The sequence below is a fragment of the Sorghum bicolor genome, chromosome 4, assembly GCF_000003195.3.
Source record: "Sorghum bicolor cultivar BTx623 chromosome 4, Sorghum_bicolor_NCBIv3, whole genome shotgun sequence".
Taxonomy (NCBI): Eukaryota; Viridiplantae; Streptophyta; class Magnoliopsida; order Poales; family Poaceae; genus Sorghum; species Sorghum bicolor.
Genome location: NC_012873.2, coordinates 66,388,467 through 66,404,556, shown reverse-complemented (window position 1 = coordinate 66,404,556; position 16,090 = coordinate 66,388,467). Strand labels below are relative to the sequence as shown.

General features: G+C 41.3%; 1 protein-coding gene across 1 annotated transcript; it reads right to left on the bottom strand.

Moving 5' to 3' along the window:
• On the bottom strand, positions 4,851–9,036 carry LOC8083094 (diphosphomevalonate decarboxylase MVD2, peroxisomal). Its single transcript, XM_002452935.2, has 11 exons — positions 8,853–9,036; positions 8,460–8,698; positions 8,001–8,199; positions 7,294–7,357; positions 7,092–7,155; positions 6,917–6,997; positions 6,639–6,725; positions 6,280–6,437; positions 6,143–6,191; positions 5,422–5,543; positions 4,851–5,328 (listed from the first exon to the last, which is right to left on the bottom strand). Exons 2-11 carry the CDS (start codon positions 8,673–8,675, stop codon positions 5,106–5,108), a joined length of 1,263 nt encoding a protein of 420 aa, XP_002452980.1. The 5' UTR covers positions 8,676–8,698; positions 8,853–9,036; the 3' UTR covers positions 4,851–5,105.

Below are 16,090 nucleotides of genomic sequence, written 5' to 3'. Positions count from 1 at the left end.
ATGCAACTACAGAAGGGAAATGTTAATTACTATGATTTTTAAAATATGCTAGTTGTGAACATGTTTTCAGTGTACGTTGGACTGTGGAAAATAACTAGTTTTGAGCAAGAAATAAAAATTTTGCCATGTGATATTTTTAACGAAAATATGACTAATTAGTGTCACTCAAAATGGAGTTGAGTTGGAAACTACGGACCATCTTATTGTCCTTTGTATAGATTCTAGAAGTTAGTCTGATTGGTGAATTATGTGAAATGTTCAATAAAGAACAATACACTTGGAATTTTAGAGAGGTGGAGTTAGTTAGATAGATGTGGTAGAAAGCGTTGATTGCCATAAACTTTTAAAGTAGTTAGTTGTAACAATGTTTAGTTGTACAATACTTTTCGTAGGTGTGGTAGCCAAGACATAAGACAATGAGACAATACCTCTATCACAAATCAACGGTGGAGATCAACATCCACATCAAATATGCGGCCAGAAAGTTTTTTTTTCTTCCTTGCTTGCAAATTCAAACTATGTGCAAGTGTTGGACTGGCCAAAACAGTGTGGTGCATGTCTATATCTAAAATTAGAACTGATCTGTTGTTACAAACATGATTGGTATTTAATCTTTCTCGTGATTTTAGGACACCTACGGAAGATAAATATTAATTACCATGATTTTTAAGATGTGCTAGTTGTGACTATTTTTAAGTCTAGAACATGTTTTCAATGTACGTTGGATAGTGAAAAATAATTAATTTTGAGCAAGAAATAAAACTTTGACATGTGATATTTTTAACGGAAATACAACTAAGTGTCACTCGAAATGGAGTTGAGTTGAAAACTATGTGTCATCTCTTGACTTTTGTATAGATTTTAGTTGTTGGTCTGATTGGTGAATTATACAAAATGTTTGAGAAAAAACAATGCACTTGGACTTGGAATTTTAGAGAGACGGGGTTAGCCAGATGTATGTGGTAGCATGACATGACACTACAACAATATCTCTATGATGTACAAATGACCGAGATCAATTTCACACTAAATATGTTGTTATGAAACAATTTGTTCTTTCTTACTTGCAAATTTAAATTCTATGACCTACAATAAAAAGTGGTTGAGCATCTTTAAACCTAGAACGAGAACCTATGTATCATAGAATGAACATGTTGAGCTACTAGATATTATCTGGCGCTTCTAATTTAAAATAAAGTGTTGATTACTATGAACTTTTAAAATAGTTAGTTAAGATAATGTTTAGTTGTACAATATTTTTTCCTAGGTGTCGTAGCCAAGAGATAAGATAGTGCAATAATACCTCTATCACATGTCAACGGTAGAGATCAATATCCACATCAAATATGCCGTCAGAAGACAACCTTTTCTTTCTTGCTTGCAAATTCAAATTATGTGCATGTGTTGAATGGGCTAAAACACTATGGTGCATGTCTACAGCTAAAAATAGAAGTAATTGGCATTTATTTATCCTCGTGATTTTAAGGCACCTATAGAAGATAAATGTCAATTACCATGATTTTAAAAAAATGCTAATAGTCACTACTTTTAAGTCTACAGAACATATTTTCAATGTGCGTTGAATGGTAGAAAATAACTAGTTTTGAGCAAAAAATAAAACTTTGACATGAGATATTTTTAATGAAAATACGAATGAGTGTCACTCGAAATGGAGTTGAGTTGAAAACTATGGGACATCTCATTGTCCTTTATATAGATTCTAGAAGTTGGTCTGATTGGTGAATTGTGTAAAATGTTCAAGAAAGAATAATGCACTTGGAATTTTAGAGAGGTGTGAGGTTGGTCAGATAGATGTGGTGGTATGACATGACACTGCAGCAACATCTCTGTCATGTACTAATGACCAAGATTATTTTTCACACTAAATATGTTGTTATCAAACAACTTTTTCTTCTTTACTTGCAAATTCAAATTCTATGACCAACAATAGAAAGTGGTAGCGCATGTTTAAGCCCAAAACGGGGCCAACCTATCATAGAATGAACAACATGCTCAACCACTAGATATATCTAGCGCTCCTAATTAAAAAGAAAGCATTGATTACCACGAACTTTTAAACTAGCTAGTTGTGACAATGTTTAGTTGTAGAGCACTTTCTGTAGAATAGCTAGTTATGACAATGTTTAGTTGTAGAGCACTTTTTCATAGGTGTGGTAGCTAAGACATAAGACAATGTGACAATACCACTATCACATATCAACGGTTGTACATCAAACATGCAGCCGAAGGCTGTCTTTTCTTCCTTGATTGGAAATTTAAATTATGTGCAACAGTTGAACTGGCTACATTAGTATATTGTATGTCTATAGCTAAAACTAGAACCGATTTATCGTTATAAACATGATCGATATTTGATTCTCATAGTGGTTTAAGTGCACCTACAGAATATAAATGTAAATTACATTGATTTTTAAAACATGCTATTTGTGACCATGTTTAAGTCTAGAACATGTTTTCAATGTGCATTGCATAGTGCAAAATAACTAATTTTAAGACATGAAATATAACTTTTGTTACATGATACTTTTAACAAAAATACGGCTTAGTGTCAACAAAAATTGAGTTGAGTTGGAAACTATGGGCTATCTTATTGCCTATTTTTGGTATTCTAGAGGTTGGTCCAATTGGTGAATAGGATGAAATGCTCTAGAAAAAACAAAGCACTTGAAATTTAATAGAGATGAGGGTAGTGTGTATCGGTCCAATTGGTGAATAGGATGAAATGCCCTAGAAAAAACAAAGCACTTGGAACTTTAGGTAGGTGAGGGTAGTGTGTATCAAGGGCACGATGTTGCAGTGGAGGGACATTGAAACATGGTTGTGTTAAAAACTATGGAGCATCTCATTATATTTTACTAGGATACATTTTATAATTTGTGCCTTTTGATAGGTGATGGGTGCATGTCATTTGATACCAAATGTAGGTTAGAAGAGAAATTTCTCTCTTTTTAGCAAGCACCTCTATAAAAATCCTTGAGCTTGGCAAAATAAGATGGTTATCTAAACACAAAAAAGTAGTAGGAAACATATTTGTTAATGAATGATAACAATCAATCACCATTGTGTATCTATCTAATGCGTGGAACTCACGGACCATACCCAACCAGACATTTAATGTGTGGAACTCACATGTCCGAACGGAAGAAAAAGATTACATAGACTACTATTTGCAGCAATACCTCAGAGGGCCATTGGAACATGGTTGTGTTGAAAACTATATAGCATCTCATTATATTATAGTAGGATATATTTTAGAATGTGTGCCTCTTGATAGGTGATGGATGGATAGGTGCAGTAGCAAGAAATACACCAATGTGTTAGGCTGATAGTAAATCTATTACATGTCATTTGATACCAAATGTAGATTAGATGAAAAATTTATCTCTCTTTGGCAAGCACCTCTATAAAAATCTTTGAGCTTGGCAAAATAAGATGGTACATATCTAAACACAAAAAAGTAGTAGGAAACATACTTGTCAATGAATGATAACAACCAATCATTATTGTGTATCCATCTAATGCGTGGAACTCACGGACCATACCCAAACAAACATTTTATGTGCGGAACTCATGGACCATGTCCGAATGGAAGGAAAAAAATACATATACTACTATTTGCAACAATACCTCAGAGGGCCATTGAAACATAGTTGTGTTAAAAAAATAAAAACTATGTATCATCTCATTATATTTTGCTAGGATACATTTTATAATTTGTGCCTTTTGATAGGTGATGGATGGATAGATGTAGTAGCAAGAGATGCACCAATATGTCAGACTAATAATAAGTGTACTATATGTCATTTGACACCAAATGTAGGTTAGAAGAGAAATTTCTCTCTTTTTTGGCAAACACCTCAAAAAAAAGCTTAAGCTTGGCAAAATAAGATGGTACATATCTAAACCAAAAAACTAGTAGGAAACATGTTTGTCAATGAATGATAACAACCAATCACATTGTGTATCCATCTAATGTGTGGAACTCGCAGACTATACCTAAATGGATATTTAATGTGTGGAACTCATAGACCATGCCCGAATGGAAGGAAAAAAATTACATATACTACTATTTGCAACAGGAAATATAGCTCAAGTATACACTAAGGGCATATAGCTCTAGCTCCAAGATTTGTGTAGAATTAGAAGTTGTAGGATAAATAAAGTGTTTAGAATACGTATTTTTAATTCAAAAATAACAAATATATTCATCAAAATAACTTTAATGTGTCACCGCCTATAGCACAAAAAAAATCTCTAGAGGGGCTTTGGAGATGTGACTATCTCCAACAATTGTTACCCAAAATACAATACCTATTTGTCCTTTGGGTAGCGCTACAGGTAAAAGATTCCATACCTATTTTTAGTCTTCTCCAACAACAAGACCTAAAAGACAACACTCTCTGCAAATAGGTCTCAAGGAGAGAGGATACCCAAATTTGGGTTATGCCTCTCCTGATACCCAAAATAGGTCTTCTATATGGGTACTCCGTTGGAGACTATATGTATTGTGTTGGAGACCCATTTTGGATTTGGGTTCACAAATGGGTCTCCTATTGGAGACAGCCTGATGAGCCAAAAAAAAAAAACCCAGATTCTTGTGCTTGGCTCCCTTCTCTGGTTTGCCGGGTTTGGTGGTGGTACGATGCGTGCCGTTCGGCGGGCGGGGGCTTGGGGTTTTCATCCATTGCGAAAAGCAGCCGGACAAGATTAAAAAAACAGACAGACAGGTTACTCTCCGCTTCCTCTAAAAAAGGGTTATTCTCCACTCGCGTCTCAGCTAACGTGCTCAATTGCTTAAACAAATACTAAAGCTAGGGAGGAAAACAAAAGGAGAGAACCTGTTCCACTATATCTTTATTGAACAGCAACGAACACCAGCGCAAATGTATAATACATGACAATATACTGTCTTACAAATTGGAGTAGGATATGTCCAGCTCTAAGCACGAAACCAACCAATACACAAGCCTAATGTATCTTCGGAAATCTGTTAGTCCATTTCCCAGCCTAGCAATCTAGCATTGCTTGTATTTAACATTTTCTTTAATCTCTGGCTTAAACCCTTATTTTAATCTAATCTGAAATTACACCCCTTTTGGAAGTCCGGTGACTGAATCGATCAATGCTTGACTTTCGTCGGCAATGACCTTTGGACCAGCCCCAAGCCTGCTGCAGATGAAGTAGCTAACATCACCCTTGAATTTCAGATCCGGTACCTTCATCTCTGGAGGTGGTGGAAGAGCTTCCACATCTTCCATGGAATGCACTCCAGCATCACCTAGAATTGATTTATCGCCAACCAAATAGCTGCAAGATCATGTTGATCAGATACATCCATAGAGCTCCTGAATACAATCAGTGACAACAGATTTAATTGTGAAAAAAAAATATTAAACACACCTGCTCAAATCCTTATCCTGTGGGGGGAAATAGTATAAGAGCTTCTGGAGAAGATGTGCTGCAGTTTTACGGTTTTGTGCAATTAGGACTGCGTTAGGCCCAGCATCGAAGGTGTAAGCAACCTGCCATTGGGCATTCGCAACCAAAGTTAGAGTTCTACTGTCCACACTTATAAATGATGTCACTATCACATCACAGTAACTGTGGTACTGCAGAATGGGTAAAATGCACAACAGACACCACAATTTAGTCCAAAGTGTGATTCAACATCAAAGAGCCAGGATGGAAAAAACTGCTTTTGGGTTTACTGGTTTAGGTATTTCTAATTTTAGATGACAACTTCATAGATATAACATCCAACAGAAGCTTTTATAAAAGGTGACCATCCAAAATATATAAGGTCACATTTTATATGTTCACACCTTATGATTTTGAAGATGACCATCCAAACTTAAAAGGTGACAAACTAAAAGAAGAAATACAATTTGCGGCTATTTATACAAACATCTTAAGGATATTGCCAAGGTGCACTCTGAAGTTAATATTTCCATAAAGAGATGCAAGCCACATGTTTTAACCAGTGCAGTTGATAGCTTGCTGTATCAAATCTTATTCAACGGTTTTGTCCTATTTGAGCAACTAGGGTAGCACAACTGACGAACATAATAACAGTTTTTTTTTTAAAAAAAGGATAACAGATGTTCAAGAGCAATATAAATACCTGTGGTGTTCCTTCTGAGTGGTTCCATTTTTCCACAAGACTAATTATCCTGTGGTTGATTGAGACCAGAAAAAAAATTGCTTCAAATTTCAGCATTAGCATAAAACCCAAGCCAACACTCTGCTAAAAGCATATACCGGTGTGACGTGTCATTCATGTAGAAGATGGGAGGGCTCGTGTCTAAGCATACAGCATGAAACTGGTTGCTATCTGCACAAGTTAATTTGGCAAATGATTCAAAGTCACGATTCTTGATAGCCTCTTCCATTTTCAACACCCGACTTGGCACTACTGTCTGAAACATATGGGCAACCAGTGCAGTGCATGTTAATCACAGGAAAAGAAGTAATAGCCAAACCAACATATCATATTGCCAAAAAAACTTAGGATATTAAGATTCCAAAATCGAAAGTAAATCGTGGTCTTTTTTAGAAATTTCTCGAAATAGTTAAAGCTCAAAACAATTCAAGTCCTCCAGAATGAAAAAAACAGTCACCTGGGCCCTGTACTGCAAGAGGGGACTTGTTTCAACACTATCTCGCATCCCACTGGTGCTACTGGTTTCTTTCTGCTTTGAACTGACCTGATTCCACAAATGAACGTGTCAACAATTTATGACATCAGAAAGAGCACAATATGGGGGGAAGGCACAGGTATAAAAGTATAAAACATTAAGAGATCCCATAACTCCATATGTTGAATCAGAACCAGTGAAAACACAAGATGATGCGTACAACACATAACAGGAGGTAATGCGGGACATAGTTAACGTACCACTGCAATAATAATTACAAGATCGTTCCAATGTGTTTCATCAGCAAGCTGCACGGCAATACTGTCGCTTCCATCATCTTTCTGCAAGCAATTAATCAGGCCCCACTCAGTCATTATTGAATAGGCCAGATATGCATTTAACCAGGGTTGTCTCTCTGTCAAAATGATTACTCACTTCTCCCATACACCATTTCACAAAACCACCATATATACTGCGGCATGCACTCCCAGATCCCTGCCTGAATGAAGTTGAGAAAATATAAGTATGGATTTGCAAGACTCACGAGTTATTAGCACAGAGATTGGCGAACTGAGTACAGTCCTTGCAGTATCTCAAGAATAAAAACAAAATGCTTTTATCAATAACATGAACAGACCTTGCTATTGAAGAAAGTTCTCCATAATCTTCTTTCACATTCATCAGCTTTCCAAGGGTGAAAACTGCAGTAATATTCAATAACAAATGCTTATGTGGTGATACATGAGCTGAAAAAAACATGCAGAAATCTTTATGGGGAACTAAGAAATTGTCAACCATTATCTAATCTTGAATAGAACTACTGAATTTCAAGTTATAAAAGAAGGAACTGCTGTTTTCTACCAGAGAAGAATGCTGAATAGCTCTTATAGTAATGGGGTAAGATACCAGGGACAAAAAAATTAGTAATACTCGAATAGTACTATTTTCCATGTTTTTTAGTGAATAGAGAGGGGGAAAGCTTACATTCCCAATCTCCATCTGTTCCTAAAAATATTTTTTCATGTTTTAATGTCAGTCACAGGAGAACAAGACGACAAAAGAAACTAGAAAATACTCCATCTGTTTCTAATAAGTTGTTTTGATGCATCTGCCAGTAACAATTTCCAACTTGGGCTCCAAATTGATAAAAAATAATTAGATTGGGCACATGGCAGCAACACTAGTAAAATTGCTGCCAATAGTTTTCCAGATGGTAGTTTTTGCTAATACAACTGACCAACAAACGGTCATTCATTGCAGGAATAACCGGAAGTCAAGACAACTCATTGTATTTGAGAACCGAGGGAGACAATCAGATTATGATGATAGCAGAAGAGACTTTACCGAAACAAGCAAGGCCAGCAGCCGAAGAGGCCAAACCAGCAGCAGTGGGGAAGTTGTTGTACGAGGCTATGTGAACATGCAACTTCCCCCAGTCCTCTTTCTTGATCTTGACGCCCTTCTCCTCATCCTCGAAGTCACGAGCACGCTTTCTGATCTCTCTGAGGCAGCTCTGAAACCTTCCTCCTAACAGCGAGATCTCCTGCTCAATTATACAAACCAAAAGCCAACGTAAGCCGGAGAGCCTTCTTTTCAAGTTTATTATACTAGCTTTCGTAAAATCCAAGTCTTATATACTAGAATTCTTTATCTGCCACTTAGTCAGCGTCCAGAATGCCACATAAAAAACTAAAGGTACATAATATTTTTATTTTTTTTCTTCTTATGAATAGACCACTGAGCAGACGAAGCGGCGGCAGAGACAAATTGGCGAGCAGAGGAAGGGCGGTGGCAATTACACACCTTGCCGTTGAGCCACATGCGGTCGGAGGGGAATGAGGGGCTGACGGCGACGGTGGTGGTGGCGGAGAGGTGGTCAGGGTCGAGCGTGACGCTGATGCTGTCGTTGACGGGGAGGATGAGCGCCTCGTCCCGCTTCCCCCAGTACTTGATCACCGCAATGTTGGTCGGCGTCCGCCCCGTTGCCATGAGCAGCCACTGCCCCTCCGTCGCCGCCATTGGATCCCTCGCTACGCTCTGCTCTGCATTCGATAAATTTTTTTTCCAATTCCAAAAAAAAAAAGAGTGAAGTTAGCAGGCATAATACATGCGTACGCTTACTGATTAGATCAGATCCGAATACAGAATAGCTTAAATTGGATTCGGGTGCTCAGTTTTGCTGGGGGCGGGGCATACCTGGTGCGGTGGGTGCTCGTCGCCGGCAAAGGGTCCGATGAAGACCAGGGCAGCAGCAGCGAGTAGCAGTAGAGTGGCGGCGACGACCGAGTCGAGCTCTCGGTCTCGGGCTGGCGGAGAAGCCGAGGCGAACGGAAGAGGGGAGGAAAAAGGCAGCAAACGGAGGACGCAGGACACCAATTCTTCCGTGGCTAATGGCCTATTGGACCGATCTCTCTCTCTCTCTCTTTTTTTTTTTCCTTTGCTGCGTGCACGTGCATGACTACGCTGGTTATGGGTCTCATGTTAATGGGCCCTTAAAGCCCGTGATGAGCACAGGATCAGAGACCAGCATGGGCTCCTGTCCTGCCGTCGTCCGGCCTTCCTGAGGCCCAGAACTCGACGTGCTCCGCCCATGGTTCGCGGTCTCGTGTCTGGTACTGATCCATCTTTCTGTTGCTGGTCGAAGACGAAAGCTTCAGATGAAGTCGCTATGAAAGCTTCAGATCAGCAATATCTAATCCGAGTCCGAGCGTGAGTACTGCGGACGAGCTTCTTTACAGGATAATTACAAGCCAATACTTAAATATAAAAAACACTTGTCTTTTTATTGCTGATAAGACTTTGATTCGGATACGAATACGATCGAATTCATCCTCTTACGGACGATCCACAAATTACAGGCCACTGGCGCCTTGTTCATCACCTGCACGGCGCACCGCCGTACCCAAAGGGGAGAGAGAGACATACGATACGACTGACGGGAGGTGGGAAGGACACGGGATGCCGAAGCGCAAACGCTCGGAGGACTACGGCTGCCGCAGCACCGCCAAACGTCCGGCGCCTGAGCGGAAGCAGCAGCTATACCTGTTGCTGGACGACTGGGAAAGGGGCTACAGCGTCCGCAGGCTGGACGTGGACGCCTTCGACGCCGGCGCCGGTGCCAACGACACTGACCTGCCGCCGCCACCGCCAAAGCGGTTCACGGAGCCACCGCTCGGCCGGATCGAGAAGTTCCACACGTGAGGTCCTGGAACTTCGTCTCTCATGGCACCAAGATCTTTGCCATGAAGGCGAAAGAAGCCAGCCCTGCCATCCCGGCCTTCGACACGCACACCATGAGCCTGACCATCTGCCCATGGCCTTCCTGCCGGGCAGACTATGTCATTCCCCTCTTCGTCTCCATTGGAGGCAAGCTATTCGCCTTCCTAGCTAGAAGACCACACTGAGTACCTCGCCGATCCGCCGCCTTACGAAAGCAACGCCGCATGGTCTTGGTGCACAGTCAACTCGCCACCGCCGCCGTTCCATACCATGCAGATCGCCTGTTATGCCCTGCACCCAGATGGCCGCACCCTCTTTGTGTCCGCTGGCCACAGCCGGACAGATAAGAATCGGCCATGTACATTCTCCTTTGATGCTGAGAGCCTCCAGTGGACACACCATGGTGACTGGATCTTGCCTTTTGCTGGCCAGGCCTACTACGATGCCGAGTTGGAAGCGTGGGTCGGCCTTGCCGGTGACAGAGACAGTGCTGGCTACCTTTGTTCCTGTGATGTGCCACCGGTCGCTGCCGAGTTAACGAACCCTCCTCCATCTTGGAAGCTCGGCCTGAATAAGATGTTCAGCAAGGAGTCGGAATTGCATCGGGGCGCCAAGCTTATTCATATGGGTGACAGCAAGTTCTGCCTCGTTGAGTCGCTGTTCCACGAGGATGACCCTACTAGTAAGATTGAACTCTGTGACCACTGCCCAGCTCGGCGTTGCCGTGTGCTCCACATGACCACGTTTGGCCTCAAGTACAATAAAACAGGAATCCTGCAGATCATGCTGCGACAAGCTCAAGCTTGCATGATGTTTAAGCGACCTCATGATTTCACAGAGCCATCAATGGAGCCTTTGGCATTCTGGATCTAAGTTTGAACCATTATGAACATATTATTTTGGGCTGATATATATTTTTAGCATAGTCATGATTTGGTGATGTACGTATTCTGTGTTTTTTCCAAAAAATTTAGCGTCCTACAAATACATGAACAAAATAACCATAGTTAACTTTGTTTATTTATGAAGAGAGACAAAATAATCACTCTCGGTGCAAAAACAATATTTTAATATGTGGTTCTCATCATGTATTCATGTAGAGTCTAGAGGATTTTATGCTATAATTTTGGGACACTTATATGATTTTATATCTATTTTATAAAAGTATTTTGTTAGACACAATATCCACCAACCAATTTGTCAAAAATTAGAGTGTTTTTTTAGAAATCGCTCGAAAATAGATGCGGTCAAGAAAGAGACATCGCTTGACATGTTCAATAGCAAAATTTGCGAAGAATAAAAGGGCAAGGGGAAGAAAATGAGAGAAGAATAAAATTTGAGTTGCCATGGAACAAGTCCCAATCCTGTCATAGCAAATTCCGAGTGCAAAAGATAGGCCCAAACCAACTTAAAAAAGTTTAGAGATTGGTAATAAACTAGAAAGGCCACTAACCAAGCTGGGCTCATATAGCGCTATTTCTGGTTGGCCTAGTCCAATCCTGCTACATGAGTGGTTGCCGTGTGAAGCCCCTCAACCGTCCGAGAGGGATCCAATGGCAGAATGATGCTATAGCTTCTCTCTCAGGACTCAGGACCCTGTGACGCGCGGGAATTAGTCCCACCTCAGCGTGAAGAGCGAGAGGGTGAGGCAGCTACATAATGCGGTTTAGGGGCAATGTTGCTCCGGACGAGGTTGATGGGCGATCATGAAGGCCCATGGCCTAGATGAGTGGCCTACATTGCATTTGGTGGGTGTGTTGGTCTATCATCTTCACAAGTAGGAGAGTGGACCTCGTAATTTGTGGGTGTGCTGATCTACTATCTTCACAAGTAGGAGAGTGGACCTCATAATTTGTGGATGTGCTGGTCTACCATCTTCACAAGTAGGAGAGTGGACCTCATAATTTGTGGTAGTGGGGGTACATGTTCACACGCCCCCTGTCAATTCTAAAGAATTAAATATTAATCCCCAATGTAAGGCCTTGTTTACTTCCAAATTTTTTTGCAAAATATGAATAGTGACACTTTCGTTTGTATTTGACAAATATTATCCAATCATGGACTAACTAGGATCAAAAGATCCGTCTCGTCAATTTTGACCAAATTGTGTAATTAGTTTTTATTTTCGTCTATATTTAATACTCCATGCATGCGTCTAAAGATTCGATGTGATGGAAAATCTAAAAAATTTTGCAAAATTTTTTGGAAACTAAACAAGGCCTAAGAGTGTATAAGTCTCTACATAGTCAAATTTCAACAATGGAACTATACTAACATAGGCCTCGAAAGCCTATACATAGGCTTGCGCAACAAATTGGCCTTGGAAAGCCTATTTTGGTCTTTGTGGATTGTGTGTTTTTTCTTTTAGAAAAAGTTTATTTTTCCTCCTTCAGCGTTTGCGAAAGTTCACTTTTCCTCACTGAACTCTAAAACTGGAAAAATCACCTCCCTCAGCTTTTAAAACTGTGTGTTTTACCTTCCTGATCCAGTTATAAGCAGTTTCAAAGGCGGTTTTGTCCTTTTCTTTTTTATTTATTTATTTTGGCTAAATCTTTGAAAAATTATAGTAAATCATAGGAAAATCGTAAAATGAAAAATCTAATTTTGTTGTACTCTACATGAGCAAATCTACACAATGAATATATAATATGATATGCTTTAGTACAAAATTTTTGCTATATATTTTGATCTATTATTTTCTATAGTTAATTAGAATAATTCATAACTGTAGTTTCTATAGTCCGATTGCGGTAAAATTTTTATTGTGGGCTAATTATTATATGCTTGAACAGTAGTAAAAATTTTATACTCATTGGATCATGTACAACTTAATTATAGAACTATTTAGGGTTTATGTTTACTTATATAATATATTAACTGACTTGTTGTTTCTCAAACAAAATATGAACTGGGTTGTTTGATTGTTATATCACTATTGCTCGATTATGAAGAATTTTTCCGATAGACGTGTGTGTTGCGCATACATTTCTACTAGTTAAAAAAATTAGAGATAGAAATAGAAACTGGTAGATTTTTTTCAACCAAAAGAAATTGATAGATATAGAATTACGTACGTTGCGCAAACAAGTCTGTCTTGCGCCCAAAGTCGACAAAACCTGTTATATCCTCCAAGCAGGCAGTACTTGTAGGGTTTTTTTTTTTGAGAGAGAGAGCAGAACTCGCAGGCAGTCCTGCAGTACTTATTACAGGCCGACAAGCTTTCCCTTTGGCCCGGTACGACATCGAGCTCTCCATTAAGCTAGCCTTAAATAAATTTTATTAGAGTTTTATAAACATGAAATGTATTGATGTGATATTATATTAATGAAAAAAGATAATAAAAAAATTTATAAAAATAAAATTTTCATACACTATTTCTAAAATAATGATGTACAGTATTAAAAATTAGGATTGCAGGATATATCCGTGCGGACGGGTCACGGACTCACGGTCCCCTTCGCCTTGCGATCTTTTTGATCCGACGAGTTCTTACTGCGGTCGGGCTTCTTTTCTTTACAGGATTATTACAGGCCAGGTAAATATAAAAACTTGATTCTAAAAAAAAGGAAAATATAAAACTTATTTTTTTTATTTACATAAGTATCGATTTTGATTTGATTCGGATACGAATTCACCCTCTTTACAATCGATAAATACAGCCGCAGCCTTGTTCGTGAAGGGGAGAGAGAGATACGAGTCACACGGGAGATAGAAAGACAGCTTATATGGCGAAGCGCCAACGCGGCTGGGAGGAGCGCGGCTGCCAAGGCACCGCCAAGCGACCGGCGCCTGAGCGGAAGAAGCATCTGTACCTGCTGCTTGACGACTGGGAGAGGGGCTACAGCATCCGCAGGCTGGACGTCGACGACTTCAACTCTGACGACGACACCGCCGGCACCGACCAGCCGCCGCCGACGCGCTTCACGGAGCCGCCGGTCGCCCGCTTAGAAGCCAAGCACGAGCGCGACTGCTTCTACTCTTCCCCGGTCGTCTCACACGGCACCAAGATCTTGGCCATGCAGCCGGGCGAAGCCGCCAGCCTCGGCATCCCGGCCTTCGACACGCGCACGCTGGCGCTGTCGATCTGCCCGTGGCCCTCCCCTGCCCACAGCAGGGAAGACTTCGGCCTGCCCTTGTTTGCCTCCGCTGCCGGCAAGCTCTTCGCGTTCACGGACGTCGACGCCTTCTACCTCGGCGACCAGCCGCCGTACGGCAGCAAGGCGCCGTGGTCCTGGACCCGGACCGCCGTCGAGCATCAGCGGCTGCCGTTCTACATCACCCAGGTCAAGTGCTACGCGCTGCACCCGGACGGCCGCACCCTCTTCGTGTCCGCGGATTCCCGGCGGAGCCACCGCTCCGGCACCTTCTCCCTGGACGCGGAGCGCCTCGAGTGGACACGCCGCGGCGACTGGCTGCTGCCGTTCGCTGGCCAGGCCTACTTCGACGCCGAGCTGGAAGCGTGGGTCGGCCTCTGCGGCGAGAGAGACAACGCCGGCCGCCTCTGCTCCTGCGACGTCGTCGCCGCTGGTGAGCTCGCTACACCTCCGCCGTCCTGGAAGATCGGCGAGGACACGCTGTTCCGCGAGGATTACCCGGAGCGGCTCCGTCTGGGTGCCAGGCTCGTTTACATGGGCGGCCACAGCAAGTTCTGCCTCGTTGAGCTTCTCTTACACAAGGACGACGAGCATCTGGACAGTGCTGAAGATATGGTATGGCCGCCCCGGCCACGGCCTCGGCGCCGGCGTATTCTTAACCTGACCACGTTCGGTGTCAAGTACAATAAGGAGGGGCAGCTGCGGACTAGCGTGCTGCAACGAGGTCTCGCGTGTAAGATGTACAAGCGACCTTGCGATTCTGGAGGATTGTTCAATCCTCTGGCATTCTGGCTCTGAGTTTTCAGAACAACGAGCTCTCAGCTCAGTCCGGCCAGACCAGACCATGAATAGTATTCGTTGGTCGTTGTTTGTAAGACATCCAAAAAGTTTTTGGATTTTGACACTGTAGCACTTTCGTTTTTATTTAATAAACATTGTTCAATCATGAAGTAACTAGGCTTAAAAGATTCGTCTTGCGATTTACAGGCAAACTGTGCAATTAGTTTTTATTTGCATCTATATTTAATGGTCCATGCATGGATGTGACGGATAATTTTAAAAAGTTTTTGGTTTTTGGATGAACTAAAGCCTAACCCCGATCCTTGTTCTAGTGCTCGAGTTTGTTTAGTAGCTCATCGATCATCTGGTCTGTAATTTATCCTGTCCTCTAGCGTTTTTAGGCATATATTGGGCACATTCTTAAACCAAATTAAATGTTAGCCTTCAGATATCTACAAGCATGCTTTCATCGAAACCATTTTTTCTTTCATGCAAAATATTTTAAGAGCAATGCACCCAGACCGATGTGCCTTATATGGACATAAAATAATTTAGATGTGTCCATGATCTATTTTAATAATATCCTATTCCCTCCATATCTTAAAAGAAAGTCGTTTAGACGTGATGTGTGGAAATTTTTTATGTGTTGAACTAAACAAAGCCCAAGCACAGGTTTTGGGAGTTGTCCTTTAGTCCAGACAGCCACCTCCTCGCATGAAGGGTTAGAGCCGAGGGTGAGGTGCTTGAGCTTATCAGCCGAATCAATCGGCCATTCAACATTGTTTTTCTCTCACAACAAATCAGTAACAGTACTTTATGTCATGTCTTATCACTTATCAGTCAAATAAACAAGGATTCAACAGAATTACCTTATGGTTATGCCATCACTGTTAGTTTTTTTTTTAAATGGCGGCAAGAGTTTTGCCGAAATTTTGTTGGACGAAAAAAAAGACAAAGAAAAACACACATACAAGAAAGAACCTGCTACCTAAAACTCCACTCTAGCAACTATGGCCACTACTGCTACTAAGATACAAGGGCCGAGAGACCACAAAGGGAGCGAGGAAGAAACACCAAGCCAGAACACTACTGAAACCTGAAACCACTCCCTACTACTCTTGAACATGGTGTTGCACTGTTGCGTGATTTCATCTTTACAAAGCATGGCCACCTGATTTGACTGCATGGGTCTCTGCTGAAACGTTCTTCTATTCCGTTCCTTCCATACATTCCACCAAAAATAGATCATCACTCCATCAAACTTTCTCCTGTCTCTTTTATCAATTTTGACACAGCATTTGCGACAATACCCATGTACTGAACCAGTCATTAGCACTGAGT